This window comes from Plectropomus leopardus, chromosome 4 (genome assembly GCF_008729295.1).
Source record: "Plectropomus leopardus isolate mb chromosome 4, YSFRI_Pleo_2.0, whole genome shotgun sequence".
NCBI lineage: Eukaryota > Metazoa > Chordata > Actinopteri > Perciformes > Serranidae > Plectropomus > Plectropomus leopardus.
In genome coordinates, this window is record NC_056466.1 from 29974473 (window position 1) to 29991220 (window position 16748).

Here is a 16748-nt window from a genome sequence, read left to right on the forward strand (position 1 = left end):
TCGCAACACATGTAACTACTTCTTGACAATTAACTGTTACCTAGCAACTGGCTCTTTTTCCAGAAACAGGGAGGAGGGGGGATGTAGAGAGAGTGAGAGAGAGAGAGAGAGAGATTTATACAGTATTCCCACAGCATCTTAACTGGATTGGATGCAACAATGCATTGACAATACAATACCAAAATGGAAAGTACAGCCTGAGCTTAACACCCACACATAGCAGGGTAGAGAGGAGAGAAGAAGAAGGAGGAGGAGGAGGAGGAAGAGGAGGAGGGGTGGTTGATGTACAGATTACAGTTTGGTGAAAAAAAGGGATGAAACCCATGCAGAGGGAAACAAAAGAGGAACTGACAAGCGACGAGTGTGTCAAAAAGAGAGAAAGTGAGAGAAAAGAGGAGGAACACGCTGCAGTGTGTGGCGTGGATGACAAGTGAGAGTTGTAGAGGAAGAGGAGAGAAACTGGTTGCTGTAGAAACACTTGGGAAAGTTTTAATGAAGGCATAAAGTTTGATGCCTGTGCCCACAATACACACACACACACATACACACACACACACACACACACAAGATCACCATACGCAAACAGTATAATTATGTTAGCAGATAATAGGCACCCCCTGCTGGGCCCATGAGGACTGCTCCTGACTTCAGCTGAGCAAAAAAAACAAAAGATCAAGCCTCCACAAATCAGTTAATGTCACATGTGGTTACAGCAGCAGGAGAGCACTGACACCATGTGGCAACTGCATTGCAACCTTCGGTTTCTGTACGGAGAATAGGTACATTTCATTTAGGAATGGAGTTTAAAGCTCACACAAAAAGCACAGTGGCCAGAGATGCTGTGGAAAATCAAATGTAAATTTAAGGCATATATTACGCACTGTTAGTCTTTAGGTTATTAGCATAAGAGTAGAACACATTTGGAGTTTTTGTTTATCTTTTCTAATATTTATATTATTCAAAGGGTACTTCAAAAATGTTGTATTGAGCTTCCATTGGGCACTCATGAGAACTGGATTTCATTTTCTAAATGATTGGAACAGAAGAGGCCATTATATCCTGACTTTTAGTCAATAGTTTGATTCAAACTTTTAGAGACGCTGGATCCTACATTTCCCACAACACAACTCAGTAGTTTCATTTATTTAACCCTCTCTGACTGGTAAATGGCCACATCTTTTTAAACTTAAACTGCACCGTTTTGGCATGTAATGCAAGCTTTCTGTAACAGGTTTTTTTTTTTTTAACTTTGGATTATACAACTGTTTTCACATGCTGGGTACTCCTCCTGACGAGTAAGACAAACTGCATGCAAAAAAAATAAAACAAAAATGTATTGCCCCTTTAAGGAGGAATCCACTGTACATGCCTTTAGTCTCTTGACCCTGTGAAACAGCCCATGCAAATGTGAAATAATACATTTTAAAGAAATTCCCACTCTTCTGCTGGCTCTTCTTGCAAGAATTTTCTTTATTTAATGAGGCCATTTTCCTAAATGACCTTTTACTGTTATTAAGCCCTTTCAACACTTATTTGTTAACTTACCAATAAATTCTGGCAGAAAAGTAGGCCTACATAACAACTAAACTATCTTCATGAGAGATGAGCCGCTCAATATGCAGAGAAAGGCCATGAAATGTGGCTGAAATAATGATAAGAAGAATGATAATTATCATTATTATAACAATAATAATGATAATATATAATAATAATAATAATAATAAATAATAATAATAATAGTAATAATAATAATAATAATAAAAACTGATTTTTAGTGTTGAGGATGGATGTTTATGCTTCTGAATGTGTCCTTGACTTAAAATTCAATCTGACATTAAGAGCCGGACAGTAAAATAAGCATCAAGAGTTTATTAAAGATATGAGATATTGATTCATTTATTAATACAATCTACAATCATCATCATTCAATCAACAATCATTTTTGATCTCACAGGACAGGCAGTGTCTACATGACACTGTGATATATATTTATCTGTTATTTTATAAAAATGAAATCTAAACATATAAAAATTGATTTCTTACATGATGTAGGTCTAATAGTTTCAGAAGCTCTATGTGTCTCTCTGCAGCAGCTTCACTCCCCCGTTCTTCAGGACCCTCACCCGTCTCCTCCTCACCACCCGGCTCCCCTTCGGTGGGCTCGCCCTCGCCGGGGTCCTCGGGGTGTACCGGGCCAGGCTCGCGACTTCTCCTCTCAGAGCCTCCCCCTCCTCCACCTCCCGGTAGCCGTGGTGACGGAGGAACGGTTCCAGGGTTGCTAGGCGATGAGAGAGTTCGGTGATGCGCCTGCGCAGTAGGGAGACTTCTCTGAACAGGTCGTTGACGGACTCGGACAGAGGGCGCACCCTGCAGGACAAACACAGGAGGCTCAGCTTCACTGCTGATATATTTTACAAGATAATAAAAAAATAAAATAGAATTAATTAATTACATAAATAAAATAAAGATATCTTAATACGTTGAAGGCACCATGTGTAGTAACAGGGTGGGTTATAGTGTTCTCATGTTAAACATCTGCACTCTTATTCACTCTCAGATTATAGTCTAAAATATAAATATATAATAGTTTGTTTATATATTTTTGTTTTTATGTGCGTACGTGAATTGTTTGTGCGTTTTTTTTTTTTGTTTCTATCTCTTTGCCTCAAATTGCCCTATAAGGAAGAACTAAGAATTTGAAGTGGACTGAAATACATTTCATTGAATTGAAATACTGACAACATGACTTCTGTGTTGTCTGAGCATCAACAAAAACTTAAACTCACTGTGCACCATAGTAAATTTTTAAACCAATTTACAGTGGGTATTTCATATTACTTCCTGCTTCAAGTGGACATAGTTGCTCAATCTTCTTCACGTTTTACAGCAGATTGTAACCATTGCTTTCGAGGTTGCATAATACCACCACCTGCTTTACCTGTGGCATTGTTGCATCAAGACTTGTGTTGTAGCAGTTTGTCAAAACAAAAGACCTCTGCTACATTCATGTTTTTTTTTTTTATTTCTATTTCTATTTTTTATATAGGCTAACTCACTATTTAAATTATAATAAGGCTTAAAGGTACACTTAATTTAACCTTGTAAGGGCGTGGCCCCTTTAAATACCAGGTGGGTGCCGTGACTTCCGGTGACGCAGACAACATAACCATGGTGTTATCGCAGACTCACAGAGGCCTAGCCGAAGCTGTCGCTGTTTCAGTCTTTTTTTTAGCTTTTAAAAGTTAATTGTGACGTTTTAGTCACCTATGAAAGTTTTGTTCAATGTTTTGTTGTACGTAAAGACCCTCCAAGCAGTTGGATATTCAGTTTTTCCAGGTAAGCCTGTTTTTTTTTTTCTTTTTTGCTGTTGACAGTTAGCATTAGCACTTTAACCATGTAAATGCTCAGTGCTAACCAAGCTAGCAGCCAGTGTTGTTGTCTTACCTCCGTCCATATAGACTTCTTTCACATTTTGAAATGTCGTAGTAGAAAAAAACACATAAATTAAAGCTGCGTTCAGTTTAGGGGAGGTCTTGTTTGTGCTGGTTCACTTGAATTGCTTACTGGGTCAATGCTGAAATTAGTTTCCGATTCAGCAGTTAATGAAACATTATTTGCATTGCTTAATAACAGATTGTAGGCTTTTTCTTTCTTTAATGCATACTCTTTTCTTACATGCATGATCCTACTGTGATGAAAGCATCTTAGATGTTTCAAGTAAAGACTCAAGGCTGTCTGAAACTCACTTTCAGATTTGTGAAACCTTTATTTTATTAGTGAAAATGCAAAAAAGGGACGCTTCACTGTGTTTTTGACATCTAGACTACATTGAATCAGGTCCAGAAACCACTATACTCAGACTTTTTTTTTGCATTTTCATAAATAGAATAAAGGTTTCACAGATCTGAAACAGTGTTAGTCCAGACCAGTGAAGTGGTTTTCAGGAGAGACCAGCTAAAAGCCCATTTCAGTGTTGTCTTACTGGGACACTGCATGGAACAGAACCATCATTAATGTTATCAGTTTCACCTGGGCTTTTCCTACCATGACAAGTCAAAATGTCTGCTGTGAAAAGGGTCCATATGCTCACTTCTGGCCGCCCAAAATCCAAGATGGCAACGGCCAAAATACCAATCAAGGCTTCTGAGCAGAAGTCCACAAAGACATCACAGGGAGCAAATACAGCATTCCCTCCAAAATCTACAGTGATGGCCAAAGTAACTTCAGCCCTGCGTGACACTCACACTGCCAAAATATGAAGGCTGTTTTCCGGCTGTTGTTGAAGGCCGAGAAAAATAAATGGAGAAGAAGAAGGGAAGAACAAAAGAAAGACAATGATATCAACAAAAAGTAATACATCTCACCACCTACTGTGGCAGAGTACAGTACTTCCATCAACAAATCGATTCTTCCCAGCTGCTTATATACTGGGACAGGACAGTGGTCCAGTGAAATGGCCCAATCGAGCAATAACTGTTTCCACTTAAGTTTGCATGTAAACATGCTGACTGAATGAAGCAGTTTCACATAACAAACTGGATGTTTTTTTGATGATCTGGTCATGGGGAGGCTGCTTACTATGGTGGAAAAAGCGTACGACCCTGTCAAGAGCCAGTGTTTGGTTTGTCTGTTCTGCACTACTGCAGAAACATGGCACTGCAACACGTCGATCTCCATAAACGTGGTTCTGCTCCCTATATAGATAGCAATGGCTCATTCTTGGGTCGTGAAAACATGATGATCCATTTCTGCCAATATATCCCCCTAAATGCTAAGCACTGGCCCTTTAAATATGTGATTGAGCAGAATAAAGTGATCCAAAGCTGTTTAGACAGCGTACATTCGGGGGTGACAGAAGTGTTAAAGTTACCTGGAGTAGTCAGGCAGCAGCGCGCTGGGCTCAGAGTGCAGTAAAGTCTTGATCTCCCGGAAGATGCGTTTTCCCCAGGCATCTAAAACTCTGGTGACACTGCGCACTGAGGCCACATTCACACTGTCAGCTGAAACCAAAACATCACACCATCAGGACCCGATTCAAAGAAAACAGCCTGAATGAATCATGAATATTATGGGCACATGTGTTCTGAAAATCACTTTATGATCCAAACATTTGTCTCATTGCTGCAGAGCTTTTTAAGTTTCTGCTTTTCTTTCAGTTCAACAATAAATTCCTCTGATGATTCGTCTCGTCACAGAGTGATTTATAGACCTTATGTCTCTGTGACGTTAAGACATTAAACAGTGGCTCGTGATTTACCTCCCTCTCTGTAGTTCCAGTACCCATAATCCAGTTCATTCTCCTCGCCATCTGAACGGGCCCCAGTTGCCGTGGCAACCACGATCAGCAGCATCAACAGAGAGGGAGGGGCCATGATGAGCAAACGGACACTCCCCCCTTTTTTAAAAAAAAAAAAAAAACAAAAGGAAAGAAAAGAAAACCTTATGTCTCATCTGTTCAAAATGAACAGATAAACTTGACATGTTTTTTTATGTTTTAATGCAGGAAAGACAAACACAAACTGAGAGAAATGATGAAACACAGACTGGCTTCATGTGCAGCGGCCAGAGAGAGTCAGCAGATGTACAGACACGTCTGTATCCAGTGGTGGAAAGAAGTGTCAAGTAAGTACATTTACTGAAGTATGGTGCTGATTGAGTTAAATTGGTATTTTTGAATTTGGACCCTATTTTCTCATGTTTCTGTGTCTAAGTGACTAATGGGAACAACATTTTATTTTATATTTGTCCAGTATTGAGTGACAGGGTAGCAGATGGCTGCTTTGAAACAGGCTGCAATGTAACCACTTGGGTCATTCATACACCATCAGTTAATATACACTTAAACATACCCTTAAAGTGCTTTTTTGTCACTGACGGGCTCGGATTGTTATTCTTATTGTCTGACATAATTATGGAAAGGGTCCCTACAGAAGTTGACCTTTTTGTTAAAGACTAAGATCTTTTTTGTTTAAACAGAAACGGCCCCAAAATTACTATCGCCAAATTCACCAGACTTCTTTTAAATAACCAGTGTCTTTATTGTGTGTAGAGCCAACATATTTTCACATCTAAATGGGGTCAATAAGGGTTTATTTAACTGAACCATAGTTGGTGATTGTTGGAATAGTGGAAAGTTGAACCTAGATGGTTTTTGTGTTATTGTTTTTGATTATGGTGACTTGATTTTTGGGGCTGTTTATGGTTAAAGGAAAAACAATTTTACTCTTTACCTAAAAGGTCTACCTCTGTGGGGATCCTTTCCATATTGTTGTCAGTCTCTTAAAATAATAATTGGAGCCCAAAAACAAACATTTTTGGAGAATGTAAATGGACGGTGCACAAATGCCACATGTTACACAACAGCCTGTTGCTGCTGCCAGCTGCAGCCCTGTCACTAAATACTGAACCAATTCCAAAAATAGTTGTTCACATTAGTCACTTAGAAACAAAGTACAGTTTAGATAGTTTACTTTTCCATTTTCTGCTACTTTATACGTTTGTCTCTTTTATTTATTCTTCATAATACTTTAACTTTTCAGAATCCAGTTTATTGCAAAGTAAGGAATTTGTTTTGCTATATTGATGCACATCATAAATATGGTAAGAGAAAAGGAAAATGAAAATAAAAGCAAGTGATGCAAAAATCAAGAAATATGAATATAGAATGGAAAAAAGTTATCATAAAATGCTATTAGAATATGTGCAATATATCTGAATTAAGATGGCAGAGCTGTGCAGTCACTACATTTTGCTGCTATTGCTTCTCTATGCAACTTTTACGTGCATCACTGTGGCATTAATTCTCCTCTTTAATACTTGTTCTACTGCTGCAGGGTCGTTCCTGCACAGGTAGTGAGATTCGTTGAGCTTTAAAGCCATCCATAAATCAATAAAACAACAACAACAAAAATCCTTCAAGACGTCCACTTACTTTAACTGAAGGCCTGGAGAAAGCTGTGTTGTTGTTCTGCGGCAGGTGTTATGAGAAGAGTGACTGCACTCCAGTCTGACAAAGCAAAGAAAGTTTTTAAATCTCTACTGTAATCCCGTGACGCCAGGTGTAAGAGGAAAAACAAGAGAGGAGGTTAAGGCAGGCGACCCAGAAAAGAGGAGAAAAAAGAGAGCGAGATTGCATCCATATGACGAAGTCGGTGAAATCACACTGGACAATAATAAGCTGGTGAGTCACTGTTGAGGTATTAGAAATGTTTTCAGGGAATATGAATTTGGAGGCTGATCAAAGGCGCGGTGAAATTGAGCGGCACTATAATCGGATACAGCTTGTTTCACATCTGGACAAACACATCAACATCACTGAAGCCATGAACCAGTGTCTTTACTGCGACTGTGAGTGTGGTTTCTCTAACTCTGCAGGCTAACCGTTCACTGGTAAAAGCATCACAGGCTGGAAGAAGAGAGCAAATGAGCCGATACTCACGACTTTGAAATGATGATGATGCTTCAGCTCTCAGCAGGAAGTCCTTCTCCAATCTAGTTTGAATACCAGATGCTTCTCTCGCCTCTCCACTCTGTGCCACTGCCCTGCTCTTTTCTCCTTATTTCTTCTCCCCTCGCTCACTCTCTCTCTCTCTCTTACTTTCTCTGATGCTCTCTCCACCCTCGCCTCGCAGCTGTATTATAATTAGGAAGAGATCAGCAGGTCCATTGCTAAGTTTAAAAACTCCTTATTTTGTATCTGTACACCCCAACACGCCCCACGACTCCCACCCTATCTCTGACGCTATGACATCCAGATGTGCAGCACGTCCTCGTCTTTCACTTAATCCTCATAATTTAAGTCTCCTCTTCTTCGCCTCTTTGTAGAACAGACAGGTATATGTGTCCGCCGCTGCGACCTCACTCTGCTGCAGGATCCAGTTTCAGCTCCAAACTTGAGTTATAGACCTTTTTTTTTTTTTTTTTATCTTTCTCTGCTTCCCACCGTCTGCCCTTTACCCTCACAAAAACAGCTCGCAGCGCCAACACACCTCTGAGACATATTTTTAAAATTCTGCTGGTTAAAGAATGCAGGGAGATAATTATTCAAATTTAAAGCACCAGTGACAAAGACTTTGACTCCTTACCTAGTGTGCTTAAGAAGCTGTTATTTACCATACTTCATGGTATTTATCTGATTAAAAACACAAAAAAACGGATGCATTTTTACAGAATAAGCTATTGTAGGGTATATAAAATAATCGAACAACTACAGCAATAAAATGCTGCTTAAATCAGTAACATTAATGGAAACATAATCAGCGGTATATGTACACTCTGAAAAGGACTTCTAAGTCTACTGTTTTTAGTCTCATCCTTTTTTAGAAGTTTTCAGGTCTTTTATTCAAGTAAAAGTGCCATTTCTGTAACACTCATAAAAGCACTCCATTGCAAGAAAAAAAGTCCTGCATGGAAAGTAAAAGTACAGAAGTATTTAAAACTAAATGTATTCACAGTATCAAAAGTAAAAGTTTTCAGTGCCATCTGTCAGTGTTAAAGTGCAACTGTGTAAAAGCTAAATAAAAACAAAGTAATGATTTGCAAATTATTGCATGCTGTTTTTATGGAGGTTTTACACAGCGGCCCAACTTTTTTGGAACTGGATTGTATTATGTAGTTGGATCATTACTATTGAAACATTAACAAATCATCAAAAATCAGCTAAACTTAAATGTAGAGCTGCAGCAATTAGTCCATCAATTGGTTGTTCTACATCAAACATAAAACTGAATTTAGATAATCAATATTTTTTAAACAAAAAATTCAAATAATTGATGGACCAAGGTTCTAAAATGTGAGAATAACCTACTGTTCATGCTCTTACAGCATAGTAAAATTCATATTTCTTTTGGTTTTGAAACAGTTTTGGACAGACAAGAAAAGACATCAGACAACAAGACAAAGATTACTCAAGAAAATAATCAATCAATCAACAGCAGGCTCGGGTGATGCTACTTTTAATTACTTATTATACATTAGGGCAAGAGAGTAGTGTTTTTTTTCCAGCATCTGTGGGGGTTGTGTGGGTGTCCACTCCTGCATTCTGGTGAATTTTTATGCATCAGTTTGTGCGTTTTCTGTATCAATGTATAATGGGATGTCCCTGTACTTCCTCCTTCTATTGTGCATAGTTGCTTCATCTTCTTTGGTATATGGCAGATTGCAGCTCTTGCTTTACCAGAAGCATTGCCACATCAGTGAGTTGCATTCTAGCAGTTAATAATATTTTTTTTTAAAAAAGTCCTTAGCTACTTTCATGTTTTTATTGGTAGGGACAAATGCAATGTTGGAAACATCTTTGGAGTAGTTTAATTTATGCCAGTGTATGTATAGATATATATTTTTTCTTCTGAAAAGTAAGGAACAATAGCTGTAAAGTAAAAGTATTGGATAAAAAAGTACAATATTTCAGTCTCAGATGTAGTGGAGTAGATGTAGAGAGTTGCAGAAAATGGAAATACTCAGACAAAGTGAAGTTTCTCAGGATGGTAGTACAGTGCTTTAATAAACGTCCTTAAAATTTTCCACCACTGGAGACTCATAACATCAAGCCATATTAGACATTTAATCTACAATATTTTCAAGCAAATCATTTTCTATGTGCCTCACTGACGTCTGTCCAGCTAATGTGGTTGAAACAATTGGTGACGCTCTCTTCAAATTTAAACATCCAGTATGTTAAAATCTGCACATGCATTCAGTGGGATTATTTCTCTGTATTATATATTTTTATATTAACCCTAGTGTTAATCCACTAATGTTTTCATAAAGTAAAGGATTTGTATATTGTAGAGCTCAGGAAAGAGAGGAGATAAGAAGTGCAGGAGACGGGATATGAAATGGAATGAATTATTTTTTATTGACTGGCATCCAGATGTTGTTCCAGCGCTCTGAGTCTGTTTTCATGCTGTGGCTGAGGTGAGGTCAGAGTTGGCTGCTAACGCAGCCAACAGGAAAGATGGTGGAAAAGTCAAGTGCAGAGAGAAGAGAAAAACAGACAAACAAATAGGGTTAAATGACAACAATAACCGCTTTGCTGCAACATCTGCATGCTTCTCCTGGCAGCCTCAGAGAGCGATTTGACAGAAAGTTAGTGCTGTGACGAAGTCAGTGACATCAGCCACAGCTGGTTCACATTAGCAACAGGCAGTTTGTCACCTTCAGCTGAATTCCAGCCCCTCTCTCTCTCTCTCTCTCCAGCCCACACTCACACACTCACACCATATTTTCTCTCCCCCTGCTCTGAGTCTTTCACTTCCTCTGTCTTTTAAGAACCACATGACGAGATGTGCGCTCACGTTTCACACATTTTCTGTATTTCTCCAACACTGTCTCACTGTGGAGGAAAGCCAGCATTGCACATGCAGAGGCTGATGTAACCGAATAATGCAACCAGTAATATTCCATCATAACACAATACACAGCAAGTTATGAGCCTCCTTTGTGCAACTTTATTTTTTTGTGTGTGTGTGTTGTTCAATGCTTTCTGATTTTTACTGAGCTATAGTAGGCAACTTTTATTAAAAAAATAACTTTTTGTCATATTTACTGAAACTGTCACCATATCCTGACAGCAGTACATAAGATAAATAATCTGTGAGAAAATCGTGTTCTTCTAGCTCCTAATAGTGACATTTGCAAGAATCCACCGCACTTGAGTGAAACCAGCCATTCAGACTGGAATCTCAAACGCACGCCAGAGACAAGTAAGCATGATGGTCGTCTGTGAAAATAAAAGCTTTTTGTCGTCACTTGTCTTTATTGTGTGCACTGCTGTGCCTGAGCAGTTATTGACGCTGCATTGGAAACACTGGCACTGATTGGTTGTTTTCGTTTAAGCGCGGTGGATTCTCACAGATGTCATTAGGAGCACTACATGGAGCATGAGGAAGATGATTTTTTCATAGATTGTCTGCCTCATGTACTACTGTCAGGATGTAGTTACAATTTCAGCAGAAAAAAAGGTTATTTTTTATAAACCTCACCTACTGTACCTGTAATATCAAACTGAGTTATAAATGCTCGTTTCATTAGTGCTCCGGTCTCTTTAGTGTCCCCAGTGAGTCAGTGTCCAGAAAAAGACAAAGCATTTTGAGGAAGTGGTTTTGCTAGAAACAGGAAACTCAACACTGCAGTTTATGTACCAAGACACACTGAAAACACAGAATAAATTTGTGGAACAAGCTCAACAAAGGAGAAAGATCCGCATTTAAACCCCAGAGATCACAGCATGGAGGCTCAACAAGTTTGGCGTCCTCTATTCGTGTCAACCTGGACATTTGTCTTTTTCTTCTTGTCAGTCAGCACAGGACTGGGCCCAACAAGTAAGACTACCAAACTGTATTTTGACACTGTGCTTTAAAGGGTGACTAAAACTAATGTTTTTCTTCAATTTTTTTTTTAAAAAGAACTGATGGCTGTTTCGCTACCAATGTAATGTTTTGTTATTTTTGAGTCAAACAACAGTAGAAATGTGTCACTGTTCCCCAAAAGCTAAGGTGAAGTGTTCAGATGACTTATTTTATTCAACCAAATCCCAAAAAGATTGAGTTTAAAATGATACGGAAAAAAAGACTAAAACAGTAAATCCACACATTCAAAAAGCTGCAACCAGAGAATGATTGATGTTACTGCTCTGTAATTGACTTTCTGTTGATCACCTATTTGATCAATCAACTAATTGTCTCATTAATCTCTATGTCGTGTCCCCACACAGAACTCGGGCTGGAGAGCAGAGTCTTTGTGGCCCTCAAAGGTGAACATCTCGACATTAACTGTGAGTTGCATCTGCCAGCGAAACAAAGCAAAGACGTCCTGAGGTGCTTCGATCCTCACCATAAAGAGATATATAGCTGTGAAACCCCTGAGACAGGAAACCAGTCACATTACTCCAATCTGACTTTGGAGCTGAAAAACCTAGAAACTTCTGGAGTATACAGCTGCAAATACAAAACAGAGATGGTGTACTGGTTTCTTCGAGTGGGAGGTGAGTATGAAAAGTAGAATATGTGAATCAAAGGTGAAACTCCTGTACATTTTAAAGGAAATGAAGAGGCTTTTACCAGATTTAATACATTTCTTTAGTTCTGGCTTTGTATGTCTTAAATTAAGAGGTGATAACGAGCTGTGAGCGGGCGGCACGGTGGCGTCGTGGTTAGCACTGTTGCCTCACCGCAAGAGGGTCCCTGGTTCAAAACCTGGTTGGAACGGGGTTTGGTGTGTAGGCGGGGGCCCTTCTGTGTGTCTGCGTGGGTTCTCACTGGGGTCTCCGGCTTCCTCCCACAGTCCAAAGACATGCAGCTCAGGTTGATAGGTGACTCTAAATTGCCCTTAGGTGTGACTGTGAGTGTGTGTGGTTGTCTGTCGATATGCGTCAGCTCAGCGATAGTCTGGTGACCTGTCCAGGGTGTACCCCGCCTTCTGCTCCCCCACGACCCTTACGAGGACAAACGGTTACAGAAAATGACTGACTGACTGACTGACTGACGGGCTGTGAGCTCTCTGTAAAAGAGAGCCTCAACCTGTCGTTGTTGACTTGAGGTGAAGCCCCACTGATGTGTCGCAGGTTTGCTCCTTTTCATTTTCTCTCTCAAAGCTTTCTAGGGATAGCATGAAACAAGCGATGGGGTCAACTGTTGAATTTTTTTTTACTTGAATGAGGAGAAATTTGCCCGGAAGGTCCTGCTACGTCACGCAATGTCAGTCGAATGAAAACCCTTCTGTTATTCCAACTTGGCAGCCTTTAACGGATTATTCTAAAATGATTGCGCCTGCTGATATCCTTCACACACATCATTTACAGCCTAAATTTGCCACTTTTGTTCTGTTTTGTGTTTGTAACAATTTATGAAATACTTTGCCAACAAAATGACCATTTGTAAATCAGTTATTCACCCCATGTTACGTTGAATCCGTGGAGAAAACTTTGTTTTTCTTTGATGTCTCTACAGTGAAGGAAGAATCCAAAAATGGTGAACAGTCTTTATGAAATAAAGTACATGGGGGCCATTTTAACAACAACTAAACTGGATAAGTGAGTTAAGATTATAGTTTAAAGCTTTTAAACAGATGTTTTGATATAGTTTTGTTAGTATAGTTTTGTTTTTTTATTATAAAATCATCAGTTGAAGACCCCTCAGATGACTGAGATCGCGTTAAGTTGAGCTGTTAGGTTTTTTTTCTGGTTTTTTTTTTTTTTTTTTGCAGTGCATTTATTGGGGCGTTTTATTCCTCAGATTTTGCTACAGAGTGAGTGCTCTTTACTTTAACGCTACTCTTTACAACTGTGGACATGCAGGAAGCGGTTTAGAGAGAGAGAGAAAGGTGCACCATAGGGTTAAAAAGTGGTGAATTTACAGCTCACAGCAAGTTAATTTGACACAATCTCTGGCTTTTGTTAAAATCTAATGTTGGCAAAAAATGTTGTTGCACATATGTGATCTGTTGTTAGTGCTTTTGACTTGTCTATTATATTATGTGAATGCTGCTGTCACACTAAACATAGTGCAGAGCCTGTTCAGACTTTGTATGGCAAACAAAACGAATCATGAATTATTCGTATTAAACTGCCAAATCCGATTTGACTGGTAGGATTCGTGTACAGCCCTAGTCCCCATATATACTCCATGAGGAATGTCCACCTTTTTTGGATTCTCTGACAATCTCTTTCAGTGTGGTTGAAATAAAGTCGAATAACTGAAAAACAAATGGTCATTTTGCCGGTTAAGTATTATTTCAACAAGTGAAGCAAGTCACAAAATACTTACAACTCAGAGGTTGATGCAAACGGTTTTTCTGACTCTGTTTTTGGCTCGGATTGATTGAACCAGTGTTTCCCCTACAGTGTTACAGGCCTAGCGCACCGCCAGGCCAACGAGACCTCGTGCCAGGCAGTCATTTCTATGAAAGTTGCTCATTGATGCATAAAGCCAAAAAAAGTTCATCTTCCAGGTATAAAGTGTCCAGATCTTTGTCTTCCATGGGCCCAGAATTGTATAGCACTATTGCACTTGTATTCACTAGTGTTTTTTTTTTTTTTTCCCTTTGGCCTTAGTCTCAGGCCCACAAACATGAATTAAAGTGGGAAAACTACTGTATGTGGCTATCAATGTATTTACAAACTTTTAGGAAATAATGATTTTTAAAAGGGCTATTTAAGTTTTTCTATTTGGAAGCTGATGCACTTTAAAAATAACTATCCCCTCCCGATTTCCATCTAAAAAAAAGTTTAAAATATATGAGAAAAATTAAGCTGATAAAGAATCTAAATAAATCTGTTTTTCTTTATTATTCCTTTAATATTGTTGTGCCCACTGTATAAGTCAAAGACCATTTATTTAAACAAGAAATGGTTTCTGACATGTCCTAAGGCTGATGCTGACAGTGTATTCAGTTTCCATAGAAATCGGCAATAAGTCCAATGATGTCAAATATTTCTAGCCTGTGGATAACTGGCTCAGATGAAGAATCAGCCCGTTATGAAACCTTCCTGCTCAGACTGACATTAGGGGGACAATGTTTTCCAGGTGCAGGCTACCATGAGCCCGCAACATGGGAATACACAGTGTTGGGCAGCTTCAACGTCATGCTGCTGGTTTTCAGTGTGGTGGGATCAGTGTTTGTCTTCAGAGGACATGGGGTAAGATGAACCTGCTCGTGACCTGCCAGACATTGAGAAACATGCATGTTGCGGTGTAACAAACATTGCTTTGGCATGAGGGATGTGATGAAACTGACAGTGGTGCAGATTATTTTCTGAAACACCAGATGAAGTGTAATTTTTTAAATTTCAAATTATATTTAATTGATTGACAAAAACCCTTTTCTTAAAATAGATGAAATAAGATACAATAATGTATGACTAACTTTATTATTCCTGCATGATGGAAATTCACTTGTTACAGTGGACTGAGTGATAAATAAATATGATGATACATGTGTGATTAACAACCACAAAGCTACCCTTTTATATGTAATGTATTATCATCGAAACTGTTGCATGTCAGCAATTAAGTAACTTTTAATAAAGAATTCATTATTTAGTATCACAGCGCTGCCTTTGACACAGTTAACAGTAAAACACAACCAGACAGACTGTAAAACTGGAATGGTCTGGAGTCCTTTCAGGGCAACAGGTACTTTGCCTTCCTCAAAAACCCTCACACTGTTGCCTCATCCTTGTGGTGACTGTAGTGTTTTCATAACTCGAGTCTAAAGGCAGACCTATCCTACTTTAAACCCAATGACTAACTGTCAAGAATTCAATTGAAGCATTTTATTAAATGAGTTCAGTAAAAAGACACAATACTCAATTCAATTCAAGATCCACTTATTGTCATTCAGACTCTATACCAGACGGGCATACAGAGGAGTGAAATTTCATTGCATCTGGCTCAAGATGCTAAAGCAATAAGATTAAAATTTTGTTTTATCTGACTCAAGATGCTAAAGCAACAAACCATAGACATCACAAGAAAATCCTCATGTGTCTCATTTTCTTTAGTCACGTTTGAGTGACTTTATCCAGTTTTTTTATTTTTACTTTTTTTTATACATTAATTTTTTCTTTTAGAAAGAAAGCATCGCTGAAGGTGGTGACACCGGCAGAAAACGAAAGCAGAACAGAAACAAAATGGAGAGAGAGAGGGAGGAAGACGGCATAGATTCTATAACAGCTACGTCTACCTCTTTCTATGCTGTAAGCGCCCTCTACTCATCAGTATATACACATACACATTTCACTTGAATTCAGTCGTACCACTTCATTTTTGTCCTCCATCTTCCCTGCATTCATATTTTCATATCTATAATATGTGTTGGAAACTGATATTATATATTTTCTCAGAGTCTAGAGACTCGGCCCAGGTCCATTTATGATGTGCTGGATCACTCGGCCGCCAATAAAGTGCCGGGTCAAAGCAAAGCCAAAGCCAAAAAAACGGTCAGTGTGCACTTCAGGTGCTTTGTCACTTTTTCTGTTATTAGTGGAAAACATTTAAACATGTGGTTGTTGACCTGTCTTCTACTTCCTCCACAGATGGAACAAACCAAACAAGACCAGAACGAAGGCATATTTGAGTCTGTCTATGAGAATTTTTGAATCATAAATAAACTTTTGTCAACAGATTGTGATCCAGTAATTATGGCTAAAATGATCTCAGTATGCTTTGTCGTGTCATTGTCACCACTGTAAGAGAAAATATTTAGATTCATTAAAAGTAACAAAATCACAATATAAAATATTGTTACATGTATATATTTTGAGTAAAAATACAAAAACATTACTGGCATAATATACTCAGAGAACAAGCAGGCTAAATGATCTCTGTTAGTGTTATAGTTTAATGTATTATGTTACATGTGTTACATTTTAATGTTGTAGCTAGTATAAGTAATCCTGTCATCACCAATCATGTACTGTATTAGATATTCTTTCAACAAAGCTATTTAGGCTTAAAATATGACTGTATATTAAGTAGTTACTGTAGCTGTTAAGTAAATGTACTGCCAGCTGCTGTCGATGCTTATCTCATTCCTGCAATGATTATTCAGCACTGTACTTTTACTGAAAAATTTCAATAAAGAAGTTTTGACTAAAAAGAAAAATTAAAATAAAGACTGCAGTGTTCCCCTCCTAAATGTACATTTTTAAAAAAGTATTACATAGTGTAAGCACTTCAAAATTGTACTATATACATTGAAAAAGAAATCAGCCACCTGTCCGTGTTGATTTCCGCGCTCTCCTAATTTGG

At 38.5% G+C, this 16748-nt stretch overlaps 2 protein-coding genes across 5 annotated transcripts; one reads left to right on the top strand and one right to left on the bottom strand.

The window, feature by feature from the left end:
• Positions 1 to 1949: 1949 nt before the first annotated feature.
• si:ch211-243a20.3 (uncharacterized protein LOC100151507 homolog) lies at positions 1950 to 7768 on the bottom strand. 2 transcript variants are annotated; one of them, XM_042485937.1, is made up of 5 exons: positions 7439 to 7766; positions 6932 to 7006; positions 5258 to 5395; positions 4871 to 5000; positions 1950 to 2367 (listed from the first exon to the last, which is right to left on the bottom strand). In XM_042485937.1, exons 3-5 carry the CDS (start codon positions 5370 to 5372, stop codon positions 2073 to 2075), a joined length of 540 nt encoding a protein of 179 aa, XP_042341871.1. In that variant the 5' UTR covers positions 5373 to 5395; positions 6932 to 7006; positions 7439 to 7766; the 3' UTR covers positions 1950 to 2072. The 2 variants fall into 2 exon arrangements, with proteins under 2 accessions (XP_042341871.1, XP_042341872.1); XM_042485938.1 differs by lacking the exon at positions 6932 to 7006 and having other exon boundaries at positions 7439 to 7768.
• si:ch211-243a20.4 lies at positions 3144 to 16622 on the top strand. 3 transcript variants are annotated; one of them, XM_042485934.1, is made up of 7 exons: positions 3144 to 3336; positions 5504 to 5622; positions 11714 to 11983; positions 14523 to 14635; positions 15569 to 15694; positions 15842 to 15937; positions 16034 to 16622. In XM_042485934.1, exons 2-7 carry the CDS (start codon positions 5529 to 5531, stop codon positions 16094 to 16096), a joined length of 762 nt encoding a protein of 253 aa, XP_042341868.1. In that variant the 5' UTR covers positions 3144 to 3336; positions 5504 to 5528; the 3' UTR covers positions 16097 to 16622. The 3 variants fall into 3 exon arrangements, with proteins under 3 accessions (XP_042341868.1, XP_042341870.1, XP_042341867.1); XM_042485936.1 differs by lacking the exon at positions 3144 to 3336 and having other exon boundaries at positions 5424 to 5622; XM_042485933.1 differs by lacking the exons at positions 3144 to 3336; positions 5504 to 5622 and adding an exon at positions 11156 to 11321.
• The last annotated feature ends 126 nt before the right edge of the window (positions 16623 to 16748 follow it).

Bases quoted from the DNA above. Each gene is read 5' to 3' on its own strand.
- si:ch211-243a20.3 (XM_042485938.1), bottom strand. From the start codon at position 5,372: ATGGCCCCTCCCTCTCTGTTGATGCTGCTGATCGTGGTTGCCACGGCA. The intron at 5,001-5,257 runs GTAAATCACGAG...TTTTGGTTTCAG, and splicing joins CTGGAACTACAGAGAGGGAG to CTGACAGTGTGAATGTGGCC. The intron at 2,368-4,870 runs GTAACTTTAACA...TTTGTCCTGCAG, and splicing joins CTGCTGCCTGACTACTCCAG to GGTGCGCCCTCTGTCCGAGT.
- si:ch211-243a20.4 (XM_042485934.1), top strand. From the start codon at position 5,529: ATGATGAAACACAGACTGGCTTCATGTGCAGCGGCCAGAGAGAGTCAG. The intron at 5,623-11,713 runs GTAAGTACATTT...GTCCCCACACAG, and splicing joins GTGGTGGAAAGAAGTGTCAA to AACTCGGGCTGGAGAGCAGA. The intron at 11,984-14,522 runs GTGAGTATGAAA...AATGTTTTCCAG, and splicing joins CTGGTTTCTTCGAGTGGGAG to GTGCAGGCTACCATGAGCCC.